Below are 27,516 nucleotides of genomic sequence, written 5' to 3'. Positions count from 1 at the left end.
TTGTAATTGAGGTCATTTTATTTTTTCACTGTAAACAGAAATGTCACACTAAAGTCACGGGAGGAACATACAAGATTTCAAATGTTACTCAAACGGTCCAGCCGTTTTTCTTTGGCGTTAAGAAAGAAAATAGCAGAAATAAATCAGGATTACCCCTACTGCAGCAGAAGTAGTACGAAAGGACAAGTCTTGTGTTACCAGTTCAGGCAAAAGAGAAAACAGTGAGGTGTTCGTAGTATTCAGCAGCCACAGTCAGTAATAAAATGACATTGACAAGTACTTGCATGAACAAAGTAGACCCAGATGATAAAAAAACAGCAAGTTATGTAACCGATGTACAAACTTCTTATTCCACTTGTACACAACGACAAACACTGCACTTGTAATAATTGCGATGGAAACTTGAGGTCAGTCTCGTACAAGAGTTAAAATAACGAATGCATGTATTGGCTCAAGACAGGAAAAGAGACAGCTACGTCGTCTTCACAGTTATTAGTTGGAAGATATAATTGCACGCTTAAAACTGGCCGAGAAAGTTATTCAGAAGCTTTGTATAGATATTGCCTCTCGCACATTGTTCATTTTTTTATGTACCTCCAATGCGGCGTCCGCATAGCCTATGGATTACTTTGAAATGTTAAACCCCATAAACCAACCATGGAGGAACGAAAACATAGGAGAGGTCCCAGCTAACCGGTGTGCGCTGCAGAAAACTTTCCGCAAATGCAAGCCACACATTTTACAATAGTTTAATACAATCCTGACCCTAACATTTCAATTAAATAAAAATTAGGATGATCAAGAGTCATTGCATTATGCGTGACAGCCAGTCAAATGATGAGTATGTTGAATGGGTTTACAGCTTCGTTATCAAAAACAATGCACACAACACACGCCAGAGAAAACATCCGAACAAACTTCGATTATCATGACAAATATTTCACGGTGATTTTCGACTTAATATGGCTGCGTATCAAACCAAAGCATTGTTTTAATGATTATATGCATGATTAACCACACGTTGCCATGACCACTCGTACAGCTATAAGATAAATATAGTTCCTTCGGCTGTGAAGCTTGATACTTTGGCAATGATAAATGATGTCTGTAAAGGAGGCAGTTGACATAACACTATAGGTTCGAAAGATCCTAGTCCCCACAGCAACCACTACATACTTAGGTAGTAATTAACTGCCCTAGTTAATCCACAAAGCATCAGCACAACCTTCCAGCAAACGATGATGTCGAGGATGACTAGACCTCTTTTCACCTCCTTTAAAAGACAGTCTAAAACATGAAAATGACAGATAATTATCAGTCCACGCCGGTAGCCCTGCTGGCTTTGAAAATTATGCGCCTGACGCAACTTGCCCCGATTATCCAGCCAACTTAAACACGAACGGGGAACACTCATTCGTCCACGTGTACAAGTTGCTTGCTCATACGTTTCGTCGCGGATATTATTGACACTAACTGAAAGTAGCATAAACCGGTTTTGTTCGTTACGACAAGTGATTGAACTTGCACCGAAAGCTTAAAGCCGAGGTGTGAGCTCTACGCCCTGAACTACCTGTAGTGTTTTCGTAGAAGTCTAATGATGCCCGAAGGGCAACCCAATAGGTAACAGCAAGCTGCTTGTTCTGGCGCATGCATAACTGCTGCCGCGTTCACCAAGCAGACTGCTCGGCAGGAGTAAGTCCGTTTGTATATCGACTCCAGTGACTAGACGGCTACCAAAAGCTGGCATCTCGGGTGAAAAACATCGCAGGACCAAAGCGTGATGTAGACATGTAGTACTGCACACACTGAACAAATAGACGTGAAATATTCTCTGGACGCCACGATGGATATGTGCTACTGAACCATTCACTCAACGCCTCTAGGGCCGCTAGCAGCTTTTGAGAGCTTCCTTCCATCTTCATCTTGTTTTCAATTATATCAACTTCGGTTCAGGGAAGTATAGTTCTGTACAATCTAACAGACCGTCTACGCGTTGTCGACCAAACGCCATAGTAGTAGACTATTCCCGTGCCATGGATTTGTTAAGAACGGGCACAAGAATAAAACAAACGCAGTGCGTCTAGGACAGGCGAGGGCGCGGCAATCAGTGCACGGTGAAGTACGACAGGCATTGACTTGTGAGAGGCAAGCCAGTGCTGGAAGTATGCACCCATCGCATGTTCTCGGGGCTCCATCAAAAACGCAAGACACTTCTGTCAGGTCTTTCACTGATCTTCAAGACGGACACGATTAACGGCCCCTTACAGCTTGACGTCCTGAGAGACGGGCCTGAACTCAACGTTCTCGCGGGCGTTCAACTTGCGCGATCTCCTCTTCTGGCGGCGGTAGACGAAGAAGGCTGCCAGCAGGCCGACGATGATGAGGACGAGCAGCACGACCAGTGTGGTGGTCCCCCAAGTGGCCGCCTTGAAGTGGGTGGCCTCGCGCGCGTTGTGGTACGATGCCCAGCTTGTGCGGTTCAGCTCCAGGTGCAGGTCGGGCACGAAGTAGTTCCAGAAGTCCATCTCCTGCGGCCGGTACGGCACGCTGTCCGATATTCCAATCGGGTAGGCCAGCGACATGTTGTTGTACTGCCGCGCGACAGGGTTGATGGGCAGCAATGTGAGGGGGTTCCTGCGCGTCGAGCGTTTGATTAAGCGGAGGAAACAGAAAGTGACACGAACTGAATGCAGTAAGCGTCCAGATGCACAAGTCAACTAACCTGTCTTCAGATTGGTAATATGGATCCTTCAATGACCGTTACCCACCGCAGTTGCCAACGACTGAGACGGTAATTACTGCCCTAGTACGAAGTGGCACAGGACCACGAAGCAATTACTAGAAAACGGGAAATTTTTATTTGAAAATATTAAAATTAAGCTAGTTCCAACATGAATTAGTCGCGAAAAATAATTTCTAACATACTTTATAAGAGATTTCTGAAAAATTCTTTCGGGTTAAGCTGCTTTAAAATATTAGTTTGTTTTGATACCCGTAAGCCGACCCATTATTCCTGCCTATCTTTCTGTGCATGCGAACCTGTACAAATCTGCCAGGATTTAGCAGAGATTTTCGTATCACTTCAAGCTTGGGACACGGAGGTGTTGACATAAAGCCAGAGCCTCCCGATTGTTCTTCGTCGAGACAAAATTTTCGATAGTCATTTTCGTCAGGCGCGCGTTGTCGGAAAAGAATCAGCAGTTCCCCCTCGTCTTCTCAGCTAACCCGGGTCAAAGGAACGTGTCCATGAAATTCAGCTCAACTACAGCACGTTATGTAGTGGCTTGACCTCATGCCTATGACCTCTGTCTAATCCTCAAGGCCTCATTTAAGCTTCTATCTAAATCTTCATCTGCAGGGTTTAAGATATTGCACAAACACCGCTTAACTTCGTGGCTGCGTGAAAGAAAACCCTTGCTCATTCAGTCATGCAGAGTTTCGTCAAAGATTTGCGAAGACGTTTTAGGCGAATTGGATTTGCTAGAGATTGGAGTCAGAAAGTAGACGGTAATATCGACAATGGGAATTGTGAAGGTGACAAGATAGCCCGAAATGGCATGGTTTACAGCTGTACTTAAACTTAACCTTGTTTTTCTTAACAAATTGTGCTCCTGCAACCTATTTTCTGTTTGCCTGCTACCTTTTTCTTCAAGGGCTACAGAAGTAACCACGTGAGTGGAACAGCTAGCAGATCAACACACATGATCCCCCACAGTTGTCTTTACGGTAATTTTTGTTGCAGGCTAATGCATTGATTTCATGGAAGAAGTACACTACTTATATTGCAACCTAATTATTGCAGTTCAGGCGAACTTACTGTCCGTTGATGAAGTTCATGAAGAAGCCATTCATGCTGCTTACGATGGGGCGATCTCTAGTCACGTCTTCCGTTTGCAATATCCCTTCGGTGTTCACCGAGTAGAGCATGTCGTCCATGTATGTTGCACCTGAATATGAAAAGTATCATATTAACCCCGAAGATCTAACTTGACAAGTTGAGCACGCTGGAGAGTAAGAACTGTTTACCTTCTTAAAGGGCAACTGCAGCACTTTTTGGAGAATTCCGCGATATTCAAGGATTGAAATCTATATAGGCTGTAGATGAAGCATGCCAAGTGTTTTTGCAGAATGTAGAATAGTGACGTAATTGACCATTGAATTTTGCGCTTCTCCTCAATGCATCGGAAGAGTGCAGAGAAACTCAGTGTGACGTCAAGGAAGGTATGATTTCAAATTACAGCTGTCGTCAGCCACACCCTGCCCTAACTCGTTAGACGATGTCAAACAACTCTCGGCATGGTTTGCCTTCGGTGGCGCTGGTTTTTTTCCTTCAAAGAAGGCGTTTGTTCGTTGTAAATGTACCGATACCTTCGATGACGTCATCATCCGCCCCCCCCACTTGGCGTTGTGCGCTGCGGAGAAGCTTGAAGGGCGTCCGGATTCTAGTCGGCGATTACTTCACTATTTCAAGTGCTGGCCCAAAAATACTTTGCATGCTTTACCTGCAAGTTTCGCACATTCGACCCTCTTAAGCGCGTTGATTTCAAAAACCTATGCAGTTTCCCTTTAACTAAGTTCAATTACGAAAACAAGCTTCCTTCACAGGTATCAACCAGGCACTTGGCTGCTTTTTAATGCCTGATAAACCCACTAACAGGTACATCTCTTCATTTATCCAGACCGATGCTCAGAGGCATGCGCCCCGATTTGCAGCTCCGTGACTATTAGGTCAAGTAATACTTATTAGAAAAAGAGCGCAAAAGAACAAGTGAAAGGCGCCTTGGCACATGTATTTTGCATTTGATGGAAAAACCTAATGTGCGAAGCCCTCTCATGATTATCGCGGCCATTTTGCTTTCGAAGAGAATACGACAAAAGGACAGTCGGAATCGCCTCTTTCTGCCGCGGCTTTTATAAGAAATTTACGCGGCTTAAGCGTCAAGCGTCAAACTTCTCGCACATCAACTGTTACCTGCCATTAGCGTCTACACTTACAGGAAACGAGTAGAGCTGCATGAAAACTTGAATTTGTTGCTTGTTGCTGAACTTTTTTTGCATCTGGTGTGTCATAGGCGTTATATGTACGACCGCCCTAAAAAGTTTGTGATAATTACCTCAGGTGAAAAAAATTGAATTTCTTTGCATCTAATGCGCATTACTAGGATTTCATTGTGCACAGTGCAATTCGCACAGTCACAATTAGGCTGCATATAGCTCTTTGTGGATGCACGCAAGGAACACAACGAAATTAATTTTTTCCCCTAAAATTGCCTTCCTTAAACTTTTGACGGCAGATTAACGTTTAGTTTCAACAATGAAGTGGTAGTTTTGAACATGTAAAATATTTTATAGCGTCTTTAAGGATTCATAGCAACACTGCGACGTTAGATTTCAAGTTGCCGCCAGTCGGGGCTGGGGAATGGCAGCAATTCTCACATCATGCGTTACCGTAGTACAGCCTTCTATTCTTTTTTTGTTATGCACAGGACAATTGCTGTGGTTCGCCACTCCAATTTGTCTCTCGCTAACGTAGGTGCTTGGCAGTAAATGAGAGTTGGCAAGGTTGGCAGTGAATGAGAGTATCTTTTGAAACTCGGTCGAAATTTTCAGGCGACAAAGAAAATTTTGTCGTAGTTTTCTGCCATTACCTCATAATTGTCTGCTGGGAGTGGCGGCTGTCGATTAAATTTCGGCCAACATGCTACAGACATGTTGAACAAGACGGTAAGAAGTGGATGACGCGGGCGGCTCTTGCATGCTGTTTTAAAGTTGCGCCTGATCCGTCCAACCTGCTGCAAAGACCACCTTTCGATAGAGACTAAATGAAAAAAGAAACTCTTGTGAACTGAGAGTTTGCTGCAGATAAAATAACCACAGGTAGTCTACACTGACCCGGGGTCCGCTCAATGCGATATACCTCAAAACCCCCAGCGTCGCACTTGATATGTGAAGGTGTACTAATGAAATGAAATAAATCATTTAAATAGCCATCACCATTCTGTCACAGGAAATAATGCTTGAACATGCCTCACCATAAAGCTCCCTGGGGCCCCTCTGAAGGTTTGCGAAACTCCTCGGCGCGTTCGGTATGCCGAATATGTACATGTAGGCAGGATTGGGAGCCGTGTACGATGGGGCACCCCGAAGCTGTTTCAGGTGCCCCGACAGGGCCATTTCGATGGGTGCTCCCACGAGAAAGTCCGTCAGCATCTGCACAGGGCGGAGGAAAATGGATCGGAAAAGTTGTCCCACGTGCTGTTCACAGCCATGCAGGCCCACACACATGCACGCACCCACGCATAAGCCCCCTGCCGGCAAACGCTGTTCTTTTCTATCATGTCGAACCAGCTAGCGCGCTACAGTGTTCTTGCAAAAAAAACATTTATGCAGCAGCTACACTTAAATGTATTAAAAACAAAAATACCGTGGCGAAGTGTCCTGGAAAATGTTGTTGTTGTTTTTTCGAAGCGTGTTTTTGCAAGTGAAGCGCACTAAACCTGACACTCTTGATGCCACGTTGTGTTCCAAAGCGTATGCGGGACGTCTTGACATTTGTTAACAATATTCGCTCGATTTACGGACGGCATTTCCGATTCAGAAAAACAGAAAAGGTGACGGAAACGTGCGTACGTTGATGGTGTTGATGGCATTGCGTGTGGCGTTGGAAAGACTGCTGCGTGGCCTGTAGTACTGGAACCTGACTGCGGCCGTGACCCCGACGCGGGAGTCTTCATCCTCGAAAAACTCGCCCAGGTAAGTCTGCACGATCTGTTCGACACTCTTACTATTTTCCACCTCCTTTATTCTTTCTGAAAAGAAAAAAGAAAGAACAAATGATGGTAAGGAATAAATGGGGGGAATTCACGTTAGTCAATTTAAAAACCAAGAGGTTAAGACGAACTGTTTTTAATTCATTAAGAAAGAATTTAAGTTAGTTTTGTGTTATTTTCACGAGCCACCAGTGTCACCTCAACATTTGTCCGTTCGATACGGACTCGCCTGTGCCGTTCTGCGGCAACGTCAAGTCATGCACGATCATGTAGAACCCAATCCACGTAACTACCAAATTTAATTTCTTTCGAAACGGCTTTAGATTTTTATGAAAGGAATAAAAAAGATAAAAAATAGATGCTAGAAAGTTAACTACTAAAAGCGAGAGCATCGCACAACGCCATTGTGATGCAAGGTGGGGACCTTGAATCTCCCTTTAAAAAAAAAAAAAGCAACCAATCCCTGTTGAGTGCAAGTCAAGGGATGCTGACACAGTGCCTTTGAAGCACTGTTGATATTAAAAGGCTTCTAAGATTTCCCTGTTTCAATAAAAGGGCCTTTCTTTCGTTAATAACTCTTTTAGCATACATTTTTATCGTTACTGTGCCGCGCATATATTCGTCAAACGCTCTAAGAATAAAAAAAAAAGTTCCTAGTTGCACGTATCATATCGTCTCATGCCTTTTCTTCTTATATATGTATTCATGCTATCGAAAAAGAGCGCGTGCTGTCTCGTTTAGAACAGAACAACTAAACTACCAAGTGACGCTGAATATTTCGAAGGTAAATCTCGCTCTCACCGAAATAGCGCAGCGACCCGGCGTGTTCTGTATATCCGTATATCGTCGGCTTTGCTGCAAACCGACCCTGGCAGTACAGCAGCCTAGGGTAGTCCTTCACGAAAGCGTTGAGGGTAATGTTCGCGTCCACAATAGGCAGGAACCTGATCTGGAAGCAGACAACAAGGAAGAGAATTACGAGACGATCAGACATCTGATGCGACAGTTCAGCTAAAGCAGATGAATTTGCCCTCCATAAGCAGTTGGATGATTTTACTCTGAGCCGAAACTTCACACACGTGACAGAATTTATCTGGAGAGCGAAGGCGGGAGGATGCAGGTTGAGAGTGGTGGTGGATGGGTGCGCAGCCTCTTTGCAAGAGGCTTCCGCTACGCCGCTATGCCGTAAAGCCGTGGAAAGAGATAAAAACAGCTATCGCTGTACAAAGAAAATTTATTGTGGTTATCTTCTTGGAAATTTTCACAGGAATCATCGAAGACAACAACCAAAAAAAAAAAATTTCCGACTATACGGGAATGAACGAGACACGTACTTTATTGACATTCAACACCTTCTGTAAGCGCGCTTGCTGGAGAATCGGACTAAGCCTGTGTGGCAACTGCAAAGTAGCGTATACGGTGAGGCGAAGTTAGGAGCTGTGGCGATTTAACTCCTCGTGATCTCACTTAATTTTAAAGATACGCTCTTAATTTCGCCGGGCACAAGCGAAAGCATGCGCTTTCACTGCTGTGGAGGCCATGCCCCCATGTCACTGCCTGAACCTCAATGTTTCTGTGAGCAAACGGGAAGGTTAATGAAAGGAACATGGCATAGAATTTCGCCATGACGCTGGGAGTAGGATCTTAACAAATCAACGAGCAAAGAAATAGGTTAAATAAATTCGCTCATTGTTTACGTTGTTCACCGTACATTTCGCGCAACAAACAAGCGAAGCTGGTCGTATACCAGTTGCTAAAGGCCCCTCCTCGTTTGTGGCGAAACTGACAGATATTTTCTCGAAATGTAAACCGTTTGGCAAGCAGCCTGACGATTCCTAGGCCAGCGACTTGACCCGGAGTGAGGCTTAGAACTCTTGCTTCGTAAAAACGACGCACCGGAGGCAGGACGGAGAAATTAAGTGTTTCGCATCCTCTGTCCTGTTCATGGTGTGCTGTTTGTCCATGGTGCACTGCCAGTTATAGTCAGATTTAGCTCAAGAACGAAGTGGCAAATGCTCCTTGAAGACACCCCCCCCCCCCCCCCCCCCCCTTAACAAATGGCACCAACCTATTGCCCTGCCGTCGTGGTCGCGCACCTCCTGCGTGACTCTGACCGTGGCTGGTGCGGGCGACGCCATGACGCAATAGGTAGATGTCATCGGTAGGAGGGTTTACTCCCTTTGAGGGGCGTATACCCCTTCGTTCTTGAGTATGTACGAGGTCTGTTGGAAAAGTATCCGACCTTTGGCCGAAGAAAAAAAACTGGCATAACTGGAGCGTTGGAAACCTAATCACCTTCAAAGTAGTCTCCTTGGGACTCCACACACTTCTCTCAGCGGTGCTGCCGTTGTTGGAAGTATTCCGAAAAGGCCTCTTTCGGAATGGAGTTTAGTTCAGCTGTCGTTGCAGCCATAATGTCCTCTCTTGTCTGAAATCGCGCTCCTTTCAATGTCCTCTTGACTTTGGGAAACAGCCAGAAGTCGCAGGGGGCCATATCACGAGATTTAGGAGTCTGTTGAACTACAGTAGTCTGGTTTTTCACCAAAAAAGTCTGGATCAAGTGCGAGGAATGTGCAGGAGCATTGTCGTGATGGATGCGCCGATTTCCTGTTGACCTCAACTCCGGTCTCTTGTGCCGCACAGCACCACGTAGGCGACGGAGGATGCCCATATAGTACTCTTTGGCCATTGTTTGACTCTGTAGGGTGCGTACTCGTGGTGTGCCACACAGAGGGAGTCAAAGAAAGCTGTCAGCATCACTTTGACATTGCTGCGCACTTGGCGGGCCTTCTTTTGTCTCGGTGACATGAAATGCTTCCACTGTGACGACTGGGATTTGGTTTCCGGGTCGTACCCGTACACTCAAGACTCGTCACCAGTGATTATGGCGTTTATGAAGTCGGGGTCACTGTTTGTGGAATCTAGCATGTCCTGCGAGACTTCAACACGCAGCTGCTTTTGCTCCGCCGTGAGCAGCTTCGGCACGAATTTCGCCGCAATTCTCTCCATGGCCAAATCTTCGGGAATAATGGAATGTGCAGGAAAATTGCTGATGTCCACCTCTTCAACAGTTTATCGGATAGTCACACGACGGTCCCGCATCACCACAGCGTTCACTTCGGCAATGACCTGGTCATTTCGGCATGTTGATGGCCGACTGGAGCGTGGCTCGCTCTCCGCCGATGTGCGGCCACCTTTAAATCAATTGAACCACTGTTTAATTTGTGTGCTGCTGATAGCACCTTCACCGAAAGCAGCTCTGAATATTCCGAACAGTTCCCACTCGGTTATCATCCGGTTTCTGGCAAAATTTGATGCAGTAGTGCTGCTCCTGTCGCTCCGCCATTTTCCTTGCAATAAAAAACCGACGAGACCACTGCGCACTGCCTCACTCAAACGCTGCGTCCCAGCGACTGACGCTATTGGCAGGCCGGAAAATATTCGTACATGCGCACGAAGGTTCAACGTCGGCTGGTGCAAGCGCGCATGTTTCATATCCGTCAGGTGTTCGCAAAAAAAAATAAAGTCGAATACTTTTCTAACAGACCTCGTATACCCTTAATGGCACTCTTGTCCTCTCTCACCTTCTCGCGGTACGCCCTGTCAACAAGCTTGACGGCATCGACGGCCCTTAGGCAGCTGACGAGCGACGCCCCGTCCTCCTGGCTGCACCCAACCGAGCGCCCGAGCTGGCGGGCGTTCCTCCAGGCGTTGCTGACTGTGGCCTCGGGGCTGGCGGCCGAGCCGCCCGACATGATGGCCCGGGCGAACAGTGCTGCGAGAGGGTGGAATAATCGTCCATAAATAAATAGTAGGAATCATCCGTAGTTTACTGATGTCTTCTTCAGACTTTCAAGAAATGAATTTTACAAGAAGTTGGGGTGCAAATGGCAACGGTTGCCGTCTCTAACACAGCTGGCCGACAAACGAGAAGTTGAAAGTTATAATCAACTAGGGAATTTCACTCAGAGAGAAGCGAAAGACGTCAAGAGCTCGGTAGCGACAAATTATCAAGCGTGATGAGAACAGGTACTCATGCATGCCAGCAGGCAAAATAAGAATACTATGCATAAGAACATCCTTCATTCATTTATTCCTTTGGCGTGGTAAGAGAGAGACGAGCATAGGAAATGGGCAGAGGACAAGGTTGGCGTTTGCTCCTTGGAGAGACACAACGCCTGCCTTCTGTAGATAAAGTAACCGGGAATGAGAAAGGATATGCACTATCACATCTAATTAGAGCACACACATAACTATGCTGCATAGCACGGTATTGAGTTCACAGAGTTTCCGCCACATTATGCGATAGAGAAAGTGGTTCATTTTTTAGCCATCGTGGCAGGGGTCTATGGAGGCAAAGCGCGAAGTGCACCCCGTGTGCTATGCAAAGTGAATGCACGTTACAGAAAGCAAGGTGATCGAAATTATTCCGCAGCCATCCACAGCGGTGCCTCTTTCTCTCTCCCATCTTACACTCCCTCCTTCATCACATCCTCATGGCAGGGTTGAGGTGTCCACCGAAAAGCGAGGCAGTTACTGCGCCTTTCATTTACTGATAACCAATCTTTTTTTTTACTTTTTTTCATCAAAACGTGACCACCGCGTCAAAGAATTTATACCGCGTCCTACGGATCAGCAGACTTGGAAGGACTGAAGCAGGCCGTGAAGAAAGGAAGAAAGATGTGTCGTAGTGGAGAACTGCTAATGATCTTGGTCACTTTGGGAATTTCAACGGGCACTGACACCAGAAAGCAGACTGGCTTCTATTGCATTTCACCTCCATTGAAACGAGGAGGCTGCGGCCGCGTATTCTTCCGGTATCTTTATGGCCATCACGCGAAGACATCACGCGAAGACCTAACACGAGAAGACAGCCGAATTTCATCCACGCATCCATGTCCCCCGCAGCTGATTGCCGTACAGGACGCTGCCATGGCGGCGGCGAGGTTGGAGTGCAAATGCTTAACGCTGACATAAAACTAACCAGGATCAATCGCACAGCGTTGGATTAGATATTTGTGAGCGATCTACTTAGTGCAGACCGCCGCAGTTCCGAATTTAGCGGCGCAGTTCAGTTGTCAAACTCAGCCGCATGACACTACCACCACCCCACAGTACCTTGTCGCCCTCATCCAGCGCCACATGGCGACAAATACAGACACGATGTTTTATTTCCCCCCACCATCTCTCATGCTTTCACCCCACCTTTCCTCCTGGTTGTAAGACCTGTGGTGGGCCCAGATCCACACTTTTCCACTACCTTTGGGAATGTCCTTCCCCAAAGGCAGTAACCCCATCCCCAATCCCACTCATTCTTCCTGGGAGGCTGCTTTATACGGACCGCTCAGCCCGCCGGCCAGAAATGGCTGGTGGATCGGGCTTCACGTGAAGCACAAGCCCGTGGACTCCTGGACCAGTAGGGGACCACCCTGGAAGATTTTTTGTGTGTGTGTGTGTTTAATAAAGTTGTTTCCATCCATCCAATTGTCATGTGGCAGTGATAATAAGTACAGTGATATAATTTTTCACAGCCCTGAAGTATTTGTCCGGGCAGCATCCCTCTCATAGTATGTGCCCAGGAGAGCGTGTATTGTCTCAGCTGTCACCGCTATTCCTTTACAGGATACAGCAAGGAACCGGGAATTTATTTAGTTTTTGTCGGGCACGCAGCTTAGCAGCTTGCGCATAAATCGGGACACCAGGCTGCGCTGAGCTCTAGAGCCTTCAGTGCTACATTATTACTCTTTGCTCTGTGTGTAATCTAGAGATTACTCACCGGAAGATGCCGGATTGAGCATGTGGAACGCAACGGACATTGCTCCAGCACCGAAGCCCATCAGGGTCACCCGGGTCGGGTCCCCTCCGAAGGAAGCGATGTTCGATTTGACGAACTGTAGCGCCATCTGCTGGTCCCAGAGCCCCATGTTTCCCTTGCCGTTCTCGTCTTCGGTGCTCAGGAACCCTGCAGGAGCAGGAACAATAACATAAGTCTGGTAAAGAGCGAAATGACATCGTGGTGCCGTGCCACAGATACTAACTATGAAGAAAGCTAAATACTCGAAGGAGCTAGGGATCCTGTTGCTGCTGTTGTTGGAACAGTGCAGATTTTTTTTTATTAGGGAACCACTTAGCGGGAAAGCCCAGAACATTACATTTTATAAATAGTTAGGTTCCACTGATCTTGTGGTTGATTCAAGTAATTCCAAAAACTACACACCCCACCTTTTTAACCAGAAAGGCCGCCCCATTTAACACAAAAATGCATGCTGATCGATACACTCCAGCTTGACGATACGTTTTCGGATCCACAAGTTATGAAATGCGTCCCGCTTAAAATCGCTGTCATTGCATTTGTAATCAATCGAACACACATCGAAGCGCGCTAATTAATGCATTTCGATGATATAATCAGCATTAAGCGACTGTCATGCACCTTTCGATGGTCATGTATCTACTGCACATGAGAATGTGGTTTTCGCCTGAAAGTACTGTTCTGCAGGAGGTTAAATATGCAAGCATGCGGAAGTCCTTCCATCTTCCATACGGTGGTGCTTCTCTGCAGGACGCTAGGATATGGCTGCCGATGTCTTAACGCGGGAGCGTTAAAGGCCCCGTTGCTCAGAAAATCCGGTGTCGCCGTTGTCGGTGTAGATGTTGTGAGCGAAAAATCACGAGCATGACTGGCAGGTGGCGCCCAAAGAGCAACCCAGGAGGCAGGTTGGCCACATAGGTCACGTGACCATGCAGCACCATCACAAACTGCCCAACGGATAGTGAGAATACTGCCCACTGTGGTAGGTGACCATTAAATTAATAATTGGTAGCTCGTTGGTAGCTCGAGAAAAGCAACATGGCCCGCACAAAGCCCACCGCGGGGAGCGCCTGCCATCCCAGGGCAGTGGCGCATCGTTTAACCGCTGCACCACTGCGCTAGGAAGAATATGAGGACTCCCAGGGATCTATGCCTGTATAGAGTAGAGAGTGACCTTCTGCATATATGGAAATTGCCCCAGTACGCTATCGAGTCATACTCTTAAGGAAGAGGTTAAGTGTCCCCTGCAATCATCTTTTCCGGTCCGGTGGGCAGGTCACGTCGCAAGGTCACGTGACCGCAAGGTCATGAGAGGTTGCTCTCCGGGGACCACCTGCCAGAGCAATACCCATGATTTTTCGCTTACAACGCAAACGACGACAACGCCGACACTGGACTTCCTGGTAAACAGGACTTTTGACGCTATCGCGTTAGTAAGGAATGAACAAATAACGCTGTAACCACTGTAGACCACCGGGGCAGAGCTTAGTGGTTAAAGCATTTCGCCTAGCATGCAGGAGGCGCCAGGCTCGTATGTCAGAGGCTCATTTCGTACCGGTGGGTGCCTGGATGTGCATTTTTACAGTTGTATGCCCGGCGGTGGGCTTGCGGACGCTGACAGCGGTGCAAAACTGAGGAAAGAACTAATAACAGCTAAAGCTGCAAAACAACTTCCAACTTCGTAGAGAACAAGCGCTAAGGAAAGAGCGTGAAAAAAAAACTCTCACAAGCTGCGTTCACAATGTGAGAAAACTATTATGCGATTTAATGCTACGGCATACCGAAAACTCCGAGCCTGTAGTTGACCACGACGAAAATGTTGGTCACTCCAAAACCGTAGCCGGGCCGGATGTCATCTTTGCCACCGCTCTTGAAGTCAGCTCCGGGAAAGAATACCACGACAGGAAGCTTTGTGGCCTGAAATTGTTAGCAAAAATGCATCTTTACTGCAACTCTTACTGTCACAGTCGTTCTAGAGTTAGGGTTCAGTCTTTTTTTTCCCCCATAAACAACGATTTAAAGGTTCCCTGATGCAATTGTTTGTGACCAATTTACGCTAAAACAAAGCATTTCCAGGACACCATAGAAAATGGAGGTAGTGTGCTATAACAGTGAAAACACTTTGAAGCTTTTGGGTACGTGCACAGCGGAGCTTCCCTTGCATCGAGCTCCGTTATGCAAACGGATTTCGGTTCTCCAGAAACTATCTGGCAGTAAAATAAATCCTAATTCACTGCAGTTTTTGCTACCTACCCCATGCCTCTTTAAAGCAATCTTCCCTCGACCATTTCTCAAGGCGAATATTCATAAATGTATTCCGAACATTCTGATAGGGTCAAGAAGCACCAAATAAGGCCTCAATTACGAGTACTTCCGTAAGGAGCGCTACAGAAACTGATATGAAGTGCGCTGACGTAAAATGTGAAACGAGCTGTCCTTAAATTGGAAACACCTCACACTGCCGTAAGCAGAATCTTGAAATTGCGGCCAGCATGTTTCCTAAAACTTGTATAATCATCGTGGTGCTCTGCAATGCTCAGTGCGATTGCTGTTGCCGGGCGAAAATCGGTGCATTGGTATGCGCCATGATGCGGAGAAAGCAGAAAATAATTCAGAGCACGTGCTCGCGGTAGTCCGCCACCGATTGCTGATCGCGCTTCTATCTCGAAGCCCGGAGAAGAGCCAGCCCGGCGGGAAGTGTCTTTGTCGGATGCTATCGGTCACTGTGCCCCGCGCAACTGGCTGCCCGTCGTAAGATCCAGGGCTGGGGCCTCTTGAGATAACCGCTGCGATATAGCGCTGATGGCTCTCGCCTTTCTGCTGGCTCGTCTCGAAGACAGCGCGACAGTCGCCATATTTGCATAAATGCGCATGCACAAGGAAGCAAAAGTAAAGAGAAAAGAAACCCGGAAAGAGCGTCGAGATCGGAGTTGCGCTTGAACAAACAGACGGACAGAGATAGCGCGAGGTTGAAAAGAGCCGCATGTTGAACGAGCTCTTCTCGAAGGGTAACGAAGGAGACCTCAAAGGCGCGCATAAAAAGAGAAAGAAGAAGACAGTGTTCCTAAAACGGCATTCACCACGGTACCTTGGCGTATCCCGCCGCGTGGGTATGTATCATGTTTACTGAGGTAAACAACAACAAAACGGCAACGCGTTGTGAATCGCCGGTTCTTCCGGTGGGCGACGCCCTTGTCGCTATGGGACAACGGCGTATATGACATTCGTAGATCATTATGAACACGGTGAATGTCGCCTCAGAGCTTTATTCCGTCTCTTTAGATACTTGCACAAAGCACTTGCAGCAGGAAGCCAGCCGAAACTAGTTCTGACCATAATCGTTTCCACTTCTGCTTTTTTTTTTTCAAATGCCTCGTAGAAGCAATAAAGTTTATCGCTAAAATGCGATCAAAGGTCACATTTAGAAACGGTCGGGAATTCCTGGTTGGCGAGTGTTTGCTTCGGCTTGTGTTGCTTCTAGAGATAATGACAATATGGAGCTCAAAGCTACAAGTCATTCATATACTCTAATCGGGCCCATGTCAGCGCAGCAATTAGTAAGCAGGTTGTCGCCAGCGGAACAACGCCAAAAAATTGAGGCTATCGTTTTGATGGTCGGATACAACTAAAGAATGAAGCAGCAAATGCCCCTCAAAGAAGACCCTCCAGCCAATGGCGTCCACCGATTTTCACGACGCCGCAGTTAATCCGTGGTTATAATCCCAAGTCAAGCTAAATCAATCTCCGGTTAAGCAAGCGTGCCGAGGGATTAACAACGGATTAACCGCAACGTCATGAAAATCAATAGACGCCATTGACTGGATGGCCTCCTTTGAAGGGCATTTTCCGCTTCGTTCTTCAAATGAATCCTGCATTAAATGTTGCTTAGCATCACTTGAACCGAACAAAACTCGAAATATAGGGAATTTGACGGTGAGCTTGTAACATGCTCGATCTTTATGTTTCTTATTAAATTAATCTGCAAAGCTTTTCTGGATGAACCGCCGACCGGAACCTGCGGCTTCCAGGTGAACCGGAGCTTGCAGCTACGCAGGAACAAGTAAGTTCATGTAGCTAGTTCGAACACAGAGCATATTGTCGCCCAGCAGCCTTGAGAGCTGCTGATGTAGAAAAAGAAGAAAAACTCGCTGCCTGCAGCCAAGATCGCTTTAGAGACCAAATTCAGACAACTAGTCACGTCTCTCATCAAGACAGAACGGTTAGTAACTAGCTAGCGCGTTGGCTATCGTGTTAGTGTTACTGTGACTCGCAATCGGACAGCAGCAAATAGTGAAGAATACGTGGAGAAATCAAGTCAATGGACCTGGCTCCTTAAGTTGTGGCGAACCCAGGAAGCCGGTTCATTTCCTCAAGAAACCACAAAGAAAGCATGGTGCTACCTTACCTATCCCCTATTGTAAATCTGGGCACCGCATATTTAGTGCATGGAAGAGCTCCATGACCTCTAAGGGCTTTAGCATATAGCGTGCGTTTCTCCAGTATGCTTTTAGGGAGTTGACCCTGCGGTAGGGGACGCTGAACTCACAGGCGTAGCGAAGTACGTGGCCGGCACATAGATGTCCAGGTAGAGGCAGTCCTCCTCGCCGACGATACTTTCTGACGGGAAGCTCGTCCACTGGAGACAACGCCGGCTCACCGGTTGGTGGCTGTCGTACGATGAGCGCTGGTCTATGGGCTCGGGGCGCTGCGTCAACGAACGATGACAAGTGCCGTTAACGATCTGTTACGGTTTCTCTTATAAATGTAGGCTTAACGAGCCCACACAAACAACTGGCTGCCTCGTTGCAAGAACATTCAATAACCTGGGCTGACAGCAGCGCGGCAGTACGTCCTGCGATCACGCAGTGTATAATGGAAACAGTGTAGTATTAAGAAAAAAATAACAGGGCTAAACATGCAAGCAATGAAAACCTGGAAAAAGCATATGAAACAAACACCAGACGTGGGTGAGTCTGAAAGCCAAATAAAAAATAGCAAAAATCTTGTGATGGATGTCGCTAGCGATCGAGTGGACGTTCCCCTTTGAAAGTGACGACAGACGTATGTGGATACATTAGACAGCTTTAGCATAGCGGAGACTGACTTAAGTAGATGGATAAGGAATGGCTGATGCCCGCTGCGCATGCGCAGTGGCAACTGTGTGGGCATGTGCACTTTAAACACGAATACACCTATATGGGAGTAAAACGAGAGTAAGGTGTTAGCGCACTCCCTTTCTAAAGGGTGTGTTCCCCAGAAAACAACTTTACTCCCTTTTTACTCCTTTCTCTTTAGAGTCTGGGACGCGCACCTGCACCTGCGCATGCGCAGCAGGCATCCGGTACACCGGTATACGTCTGATACGTTCTTCCGCTGACGTCAGCAACACTGTAAAAGATTTCTGTTCAACTTGTGCACATGTCAGAAGCATGAAGACCGATACGAAACCGTGAAAGACTTTGGAAAGACATTGAATAGATTAATCCTTACATAAAAAGCGGTGATGTGAACTCGAGAAATTGGATCAAGAAAGTCGTTAAAACAGTCAAAAAAGGGGCCTTCGGTGCAGTAACACGGACGAAGCCGAAGCACTTTTTTTTTTTTCGAATCTACCATCAAGTGGCTTACAAGGCAGCCCTGATAAGTGTTAGGATAGATTACTCTTAAGTTAGGAAGAATTGGGACGAAGACATACGGTACCATAGAGACTCCTTTTCTTATCTTACTTGCATCAAATACTAGATATTTCCTTCATGAACGCGAAATACCTTTTAAATTTTTTTATAAACACAGCTCTTTGCCTAAACTGCAAACCGAACAATGTTTGGCATTTGGAATGCTCCTTCGTGCATGGAGTCACTGGCAATGTTCGGAACGAAAAACTTCGAAGAGCATGACCTATGAAACTGAGTCGTCTACGAAACAAGCACATAACCTCGCTTAGTTCGCGAGTCGGGGCAAGAACTGGTTGCAGCGGCGCACATCATGTGAGTACATAAATTGAAAATCAACCTGAGGTATTTCCTTGTGCCCACAATGTATAGCGACATAAAGCATAACAAACTTGACCGTCGGGCCAGTTAAAAATCCCGAAGAGCTTATCTTTTTTTGCCTTCTCCAACGCTTTGAATTTCCACACGAACTCATTTGGCTGTAATCGCAAAAGCACTTTTTCTTTTCATGCAGTGTTCTTAAAACTGCCGTGACACCTAAAAATGCGCATAGCATTCCTTTGACACAACTCCTCGAAGCAACACGCTTAGGCTGGACCTTGCTTGGGCCGTCATAAACGAAGCTATAGGCCCTTTGTTTTACAAGCGCTGTTCGGAGCGCAGTTGCAGCAATGATAACAAACGACGAACCAGGGGAGGGAGTGGGCATTAGGCTCGGCGCGATGCATAATAAGCGTCGTGTAAACGAACGACCTCACTGCAGCGTGTACACACACAGACACGTCATCATAACACGAGCAGTGGACGATCCTTCCTTTGCCTACCATTAGAGTACAGAGTGCAAAGAAGCCCGCCTTCTGTCTGTTTTCTTGTCCCATGTTAATATTTCCAAAGAAAAAAAAGGAACTGATATTTTGCCCGTATCTTGTAGCAGAGCGACAAAAGCGTTATAGTCTCTCTACATTGGAGATAGAGAAAACTAGTGTTCTTTTTTTAAATATTTACGGAGAGCTTGACACCATCGATGAAGCTGCCTATTCCAAGAATCATTACCTCTTTCTCCATTCCATTGACCCACAGATAAAATGCCTACCACTCGGGCTTTCACGTGATCTAGAAACAATTTATTATCGCCTCCGTCTTAATGTTGCATTTACGAACAGTCTACGATACCGCTTCAAGCAAGCAGATAGTTCATATTGTGACAAACGCGGCTCATTTAAGTGCCTCTCACAGTGGACTCTATATTAGGTCTTTTATGCTCCTGCAGACAGCAGCGACGTGCAATGATATTGTAACGTGGCGGCCAGCCGAAGAATGAGGCGTGATGAACGAGGGATAAGAGATGATTTAATGGCTGCTGGCCTAGCGCGAGCGCTCCGTCCCGCGCCACTGCCAGCTTCGTCTTCTTCGTTACATTTACCCGGGGCCACCGAGCGATCGTCCCGATCGTAAACTGAAGACATGGACGAAGGGATGCGTGATTGAGTGACGGGTTCCAGGGCAGAAAAATGGCAAGGTGGTGAAGTGCTGGCCACCACGGTGGATGAGATAATAGGCGAAGGAGTTCCGGTCCACGAAGCATCCGGGCCGTAGGGCGCCAGGAGCTCACGGCCGAGGCCCTTGGACGCACCGAACGGCAGGGGCAGGAGGGGCGGTGTCCTCATGTGTGGGCAGGGTCTTGGGTCGGTCGGGTCTTGGGTCGGTCGGGTCGTCGTGTCTTGTGGTCTGGGCGGGGGACGGGGCTGGGGTGAGCGGCAAGGTCGGTTCAGGTCGGGCGGGCTGGGGCACGGCAGGCGCAGGACGCCGAAGCTCCGGGATCAGGATGGCGATGAAGGGATCCCAGCACCTCACACCAAATGTAACGTCGGCCAGCCGAAAAATTAGGCGTGATGAACGATGGATAAGATATGATTTAACGGCCGCTGGCCTAGCGCGAGCGCTCCGTCCCGCGCCACTGCCAGCTTCGTCTTCTTCGTAACAATATTCTTATTTGCCTGTTTAGACGTTATTGGCGTTTTAGACAAACTCTTAATTGCCCGAACACTTGGTTACCCCGCTGTTCATGCACAGAGCTTGACTTCAGTCTCATCCAAAGAAGTGATCATGCAGTGAACTATTGCGTTGCAACCCTCTACAATGATCGCCCCCTTTTCTACCGCCATTCTTCTACCTTTACTCCCATTCCCTCCCCTACGCAAAGTAGCATGTCGGCGAATATTCACACCGGCTAAAATCTCTGTTTTTCATTAAAGAGCTATCTTTCTCTTCCTCTCTCTGTCTACGCGGAAAATTGGCATCTGTCATGTTCATGTATGATCACCAATTTCCGTCATCTTCGACTTTTTAGACATGCCCAATTAAAGGTTCAGTTCCGTACTCTATGCCGGTCTCTCCTGCATAGCTTTAATTGATTTACAGTTTGATGATCGATCCTTGACGCACCACGCCTGCAGGATCGACGCACTGCGAAAGACTCCAGAGGCACTACTTCAGCTCGGCCCTAGGCTGCTTTACTCTCTAGCTCCCTCCAACCCCTTCTATGCTCTGTACTTTCGAGGCAGCTCTGATCAACTGCGTTAGAGCTATCCGGAATCCTTAACGCCAGATTTGATGTCGGAATAAAAACATTTGTATCTGTAATCGTCTGCAAGCATTTCAAGGCTGATACTAGGCTGCCATTCTTCGATGCTGGGAGCGCTACGCCATTAGCACGAAATGAAGTTTTGCACTATGAATACTGTGTACCACAAGTCAATAGAGTACCGATGGTTCTCTTTCTTATCCAAAGATGAGTAATTAAAAGAAAACAAAAGAGCAGAAATGGCCTATTCATTCAAAGAAAACCTCGCCTGCTCGACCAAATCATTTCGCTTCTCTCCACCTACAAACACAAGTTGCTTTCTCTCTTGTACGTAACATTCAAAAAGAACTGAAAAGAATGCGAGAAATGACACGTGGCGTTTTACTTATCAAAATACTGTTTGTGCTATTGGAGACTTCGAAGTATAGTCCACCAAAGCGAATTGAAGTAACGCTTCTTCATAGCTCTTCAAACATCGGAATTTCCTCATTTCAACTTTGTCCTTTTCCATCTGTATATTATAACATCAGCGTGAAAAAGCTTTGAGATCGCTGCGGCGACCCGCATTGGAGCAGTGCGAAAGCAAAACGTACGCATACTATATCGACGTCCGTGGCTGTTCTGACGTCCATTTACTATATCAACGTCCACGGCTATTTTGTTGTCTGAGTGTATATTATCGCGTTTTTTTTTTGTTTAATTAATTAAATTAACTATACCTCATTAACCAAATTTTTCACATGGCAACATTTTATCACGCACTATCTGTCGAAATCACGGTTTCACACATTTACATTTAGAGCACGACGTAATCGTGCGGACAAATCTTCGAACACTTTTGGCTGACGCAGCATAGCCATATAATGTTTTCGCATTAATAAATCCCCTGCATCCTCTCAGAGTGCAACTTTAAGGACCTCCGTATCACCTGCGCATGGCGACAGCCTTCATTTTAAGTGGCCCCCTCTGCACTCTCAACTCGCAGCCACTGAAGGAGGATGGTAGCACGAGCCTCGTGAGCGAGTGCAAAAGTCGGCGCACGGCCCCTGCAGCTCGAGATAAGACGCGCGCGTGTACCTGCCCTATGGGCACACATGGAACATTCCGGCACGCGACACGGGCCATTCAAGCAAGGCCCGCTGTCTCTATGCGCGATAAGGGTCCAAGAAAACGGCGCGTCTTCTTAGACACAAGCGGGGCGACAGAGGAAGAGGCGCGAGGACAGGGAGGGAAGCCTTGTTCAATCATTAAGGGGTCTCACGCACACAAAGAAGAGAAAAGATAAGCCGTATCTTTGCGCGGACGTTCGCACGCGCGTAGACAAGTGAAAGTGCCGCCGCAGCCGCCGCTATAATCTCTGAGGCCCCCCCGCACTCTTTCAGATGAGCTAAATATTACGTAAGCATTCGCCACAGGGCCGCGCGTATCGCACGCAGCCTGATACGAATCCTTTAAAGATGTCGGAGCGCTAACTTTGCACAGATGCTCACACACTGTTTGATTAGAAGGGTGCAGCATAGTGGAAGGCTAGGGTTAGCGTCAGCCAATCAGAGGCCACGACTTTTTTCCCGATCCCCGATTTGCCGGTGTTCTCGTTTTCGTGATTGGTCCGTCCGTGCTCCCTTGGTGGCCTTGCGCCAGAGCTGTAGCGCAACGGCTTCCACAACGCGGCGCGGATTTAGCCGTACGGCGGCAAACGTTCAGTGCTCCGTGAGAGCGCAACGTTTCACGGCTGAAGTGGCTCGATGCCTGTATAGAGCCCTGCATGCAGCTCAACAGTTCGATTCAACTCCTGAGCGTTTAGACATTACTTAATAGGGCGTGGCTTTTTGCTCTCTGGTGCTCACAATCGAAAAGCAGGCTAATGTTTTCATATTTTTAATCAAAAATGCAAATCAGGGCGTCCACGTCACATTTTAGCCTACTTTCTTTCGAGTCCCAACTTCGCGGCACAACTGTGTGCATTCACTGGCAAGGGTTGACCTGAATAAAAATCCAGGCGCAAGCCCACCTTGATAACAGTAATGATGTCTTTATAAGCGCACACTGTATGACCACGTAGTTAGGGGGGAAAGTATCCCACAGGTCAGCTTGGAAGAATCAGAAGAAGATTGCCTCGACGAATACGGGAGCTTCTTCAGACGATCGGTGGGAACGCGTGTCTAGTTCACCGCGTGTGCCTACGCAAATTGTTTTACGAGCGCTCAATTCGTGATGAATCGTACTCTTTGTCGCGTATCTGTAAGCACAAGTAAGGAAACGGACAGGAGAAAACGCTTGTAGGGCACCCTAGTAGTCTGTGGTGTCGTTTTACAGTTGCCGAAGAGGTATAGTTTGAATTACTAAAGCTGACTCACTACCTTTGGGCCGTTTTACCAGGGCAACATAGAGATACATTCTCAAAAATTTCAGAGAATTTGCAGCTGCAGCAAAGGAAATGAAAAAAGGAAGATGACTTTCCCTACAGCTGGCTCCGGAAATATGTAAGTAAACTCTGTGCTCATTGTTTGACAGTGTAAGCAGACTTCATGCGAATCAGATATCTTTTTTCTTTCTTGCTGTTTTTGGTAAGAAAACATCCCCAAAAGGTGGCTACAGCCATCTTAACTAAATACGCCGCTGCAGGGCAGTGTCTCTGCTAAGGAGCTGACGGGTGCGCAACATAGTGACCCGCTCATATCATTGACAGCGGAGCACGTGAACAGCCGCTGTTGCGTCTGGCAGATTCCCAGGCACCGCGCCGGCGATGCCATTCAAAACCATGCCTCAAGGCTGGACGCGCAGCCTCTGGCATTGAGACTCGACGCACACTCACCGAGTTAAGAAGAAATGCGGAAGCGGCTAGGATATCAGCTCGAGCAGAACGTTGATGTAATCCTAAAAGACAGTACTTGCACGGGACCAAAGTGCTTACCGGCAGATTACTGGGCAGATTTAGCAGCGGTCGAACAAAAACGAACTCGTTGAAAAAGGCGCATTTCAGCACCATGAATACAAGCGCCAGCAGGATTTACATTAATTAATCTCTCTGACGTAGCGAAAGCTGTGCGGTTACGCGCGATCCTATGCCCTAGCTGCGAGATAAAATGAAGCGGCTTTGTGACGCTGTACCAGCCATATAAATGTGCCGTTGAACCACCTTGGCTCGCATACTTCATCAAAATTTAAAAAAAAAACGAAAAAAGAGCGTCTGGAGTCTGTTTTCCTTCCTCTTCAGGGTAGCCACGACCTGCTATACTTGCAGCACACGCGCCGTTCATGCAGTACACATCGTACGTACAATAAGCTTTTCTCTATCACACACGTATAATCACTCACGCACGACCGCCAGTATATTTGGCACGGGGCACGATCAGGCTTACGTGCACCAAATTTCTAAACAGTGTGTGCAAATAGATTCGATCGATTGATCTTTAGAGTCCAAAACTGCACTGCAGGCTATCTAGCCACAGAGCCACGTATTATGCACGGCGCTCCAGTGTTAATAGAGAGAAACAGATAAAGAACCCCCGCCCTGTTGCTAAAAGAAGAGCTGCCATAAAATGAAGGCTGGAGGAAGAATTCGTGACAGGTAGCACTGCCCCTGCCCTAAATTTGTTTCCCAAGGTTCCATCAAAGATGACACTGCGTCTTCAAACTCCACATATGTAGAGACTGATGGGTTAGGCTAGGCTAGGCTAGGTTAGGTTAGGTTAGGTTAGGTTAGGTTAGGTTAGGTTAGGTTAGGTTAGGTTAGGTTAGGTTAGGTTAGGTTAGGTTAGGTTAGGTTAGGTTAGGTTAGGTTAGGTTAGGTTAGGTCGTTAATTTGGTCTAGGCCAGTGGGAACACCATCCCACTGCTTGACTAAAGATTAGAAGGACATATTGTCCGTGTTATTCTTGCTTTGAGTAGCTGTATATGCATGCGATTTATAAATACTCATACTTTCATCTATGACCACAGCATATCCTTTATGAATAATAGGTTGTGTTCCACATTCAATATACCATATCCTTTAAGATCCACGGCTATATCTATAATCTCGAAGTGCGTTGGATGCAAAAGGCACCATGGACAAAGAGAGGTCGGCGTAAGGGCAGACCCCGGAACGTACGTACCTCAAACCTCCTTCGACCAACGGGGGGTTTGGCGTAGCGTATCCCCTGGAAGGCGTACACGGGCACCCGCGCCACCAAGTCTATCAATGGTGCCTGAATCAAGTTTCCTGTGACGACGCCGTAGTTCGTGGTCACCTGCTGCGTCGGAGACTGTTGCGCTTCGCACCGCTGCGCTACCAGGACCAGCAGAAGAAGAAACGGAAGAAGTGCAGCGGACACTGCTGGATGACCGCAAGATGCGAGCACAGACTTTGAAAATGCGTGCATGGCTTGACGAGCTCGGTTCGACCCGATCCGGGCAGCTAGCAGACGACGCGGATGCGGCGATGCGGAGCAGACGACACGCGCGGCGATGCGGAGCAGACGAAACGCGGCTCGTAGTGGACGGCGCGGCGCGGTCGGTTGATTGCGACAAGTGCCCAAGTGTCCGAGAACTGGAGGGGATTTTTTCTATTTATCCTTTAAATAGGCTCGACGTCTCAGCGCCGAGGTTATCTCGTTTACACTGCAGCAGTTTGGTCGTCCCGGAGAGGGGTGATCGTTTCTGATAACGGAGGGAAAGGCGAAAAGGCAGAGGCAAAAAAAAAGAAAGAAAAAAAAGAAAGAAGAACATGAAAAAACAGTTCCCAAGTGCTCTGTGACGTCGTCGATGCTGTAGGTGTCATCGTTCACGGCTCGCCCGCTCCATATCAGTAGGCGTGTGCGTGTGTGTACTCTGCGAAAGGTGAGAAAGGTACTCTGCGAAAGGTTGCTTGGCTCTGCTGCCTTATTGGACCTCTTGAAAGCTCGCATAAAGGTGCCTGTAAGACATTTTATTCAGTTTAACGTTTCGAATAGTGCTTCAGAGCTCGCCGCATGGACCTAAAACAAGGGCAGGGTCAGGGACCAGGCACCATCATTGTCAGAGAGAGTGTTGAGCCGTGAGAGAGCCCAGCTGAGAGAGTGAAGGGCAAGTAAAGCCCCTTCACCAACACATGACGAGTGGAACTTTTTTTTTTTGACAGCGTAGGTGCTAGTGCTCTTCACGATTTCCTTTCTACTATAAACCTTTGGTTCAACGGTCTGCACATTTCTGAGACCGCTCAGTGCAGCGGAGCGCGTTTGCTTAATGTCTACGGTTCAACTGCTTCACCAATGGACGAAGAGAGTCTCGAGCTAATGTGCAAAAGTGTAAAACTGCAAATAAATGAAGAAGAAATCTTTTTATTAGACAATGTAACCATATGCAGTCGAACACCCAGAGGTAGTCTACGTAATAAGCATGCGCATAACGGCGTCAACTCTGGGGTGAAGTCTCCGTGCCGCACAGACAGAAAAACAGCCACTCAGCCCAGTCAAGAATATGCTATCCAAGCGACAGACTCAACAGAGGAGCTGCGAGACATGGCAGAGAGAATGGATGGGGCGCACCTTTGAGATACGAAAGAAAGAGAAAGTAGGGTGTTTTGACTTTTTAAAATAGTCCTGCTACTCTCCCTGAAGCACGGGCTATAAGAGAAGAAATGCGGTAGAGGAGTGCAGCATTCGCATAAAGTAAAGAAAATGTGAAAAAAAATAAGATAATTATATTAAGGGAATTAGAGTTTAAGTATTTCAGGTGGTGACACAAAGGTTTATAGAGTTGGTCAAAAAAATCTGTGTTCGTGCTTGGTAAATATCATTTCCAACGCATAGCGGTGCGGCGAGCGGCTGCGCAAGGGAGCTGATACAGATTTAATTCTATATCCTGGCAAGCCAAAAGACTCTCCCGGCAAAGTTCGCTTCAATACAGGACCCAGTGAAATTAACTGGGACTTAGGAGCTATTATGCACCTGCTCGCTGAATGCGACTGTTACGGAAGAGGACCAGTTGAAATGAACTGAAAGACTTCATGACCTTCGAAAACACAGGAAATGCCAAGTGAAAAAAACAAGATGGAGAGTTTGCCCTAATTAAAACTGGTCATCATTACAGGCGCAGGCTGGAAGGTCTTGAACTTCCCATGCAATGTAGAACAAGGTTTAGTTTATGCAACGGAGGTGAAAGCAATGTTCAAATGATTCATCGAAATTATTCGTCTCTCAAAAATGCATTAGAAAGGGCGAAAAAGCTTTTCACATTACGTAATCCTACAGGAACAGGGATGGAGGGATGGGGCACTTTTTCACGTGATTTATAAGGCCTATTCGACAAAGAAGGAAGCAGTGGCATCATCTGAGCCATCATGAACATAACTGTCTTAATGCACGCAGTGTTGCAACTGCCGTATAATTGCATTCATAGATGCATCATCATCATCAACAACTCGTCATCATTATCAGCAGCAGCAGAACTTGGCCACACAGACCATTAGAGTACTCGTGCTTCTCTGACCACTCCGATCCGATCCATTCCAATACTCCAACCAGATAATTCAGTCTCCAGACAGATAAGTTAAGAATGTGGAGTCTAACGTCCCAAAGCTGCATGGCGCCTATGAGTGTCGCCGCAGTGAAAGACTTCGGGCTGATTTCTACCAGCTACAGGTATTTGATGTACACTAATCTCGCAGAGTACAGGGGTGAGTTCGCACTTCACCGCTGTCGATATGTATACTATACT

At 47.1% G+C, this 27,516-nt stretch overlaps 1 protein-coding gene across 1 annotated transcript; it reads right to left on the bottom strand.

Moving 5' to 3' along the window:
* LOC149341099 (esterase 6-like) lies at positions 1-25,369 on the bottom strand. The gene is made up of 10 exons (XM_089542970.1): positions 24,936-25,369; positions 17,129-17,287; positions 14,364-14,499; positions 12,547-12,732; positions 10,355-10,545; positions 7,572-7,719; positions 6,631-6,809; positions 6,033-6,210; positions 3,818-3,947; positions 1-2,634 (listed from the first exon to the last, which is right to left on the bottom strand). The coding sequence occupies exons 1-10, from the start codon at positions 25,200-25,202 to the stop codon at positions 2,262-2,264; spliced, it is 1,947 nt and encodes a 648-aa protein (XP_089399096.1). The 5' UTR covers positions 25,203-25,369; the 3' UTR covers positions 1-2,261.
* Positions 25,370-27,516: the final 2,147 nt, after the last annotated feature.

The sequence above is a fragment of the Amblyomma mixtum genome, chromosome 5 (genome assembly GCF_055824585.1).
Source record: "Amblyomma mixtum isolate Tamu chromosome 5, ASM5582458v1, whole genome shotgun sequence".
Lineage (NCBI taxonomy): Eukaryota > Metazoa > Arthropoda > Arachnida > Ixodida > Ixodidae > Amblyomma > Amblyomma mixtum.
The sequence above is the reverse complement of the archived record's forward strand: the minus strand, read 5'-3'. Positions and strand labels throughout refer to the sequence as shown.

Bases quoted from the DNA above. Each gene is read 5' to 3' on its own strand.
- LOC149341099 (XM_089542970.1), bottom strand. From the start codon at position 25,202: ATGCACGCATTTTCAAAGTCTGTGCTCGCATCTTGCGGTCATCCAGCA. The intron at 14,500-17,128 runs GTGAGTTCAGCG...TAACAATTTCAG, and splicing joins CCACGTACTTCGCTACGCCT to GCCACAAAGCTTCCTGTCGT. The intron at 3,948-6,032 runs GTGAGGCATGTT...TTTCATATTCAG, and splicing joins GGGCCCCAGGGAGCTTTATG to GTGCAACATACATGGACGAC.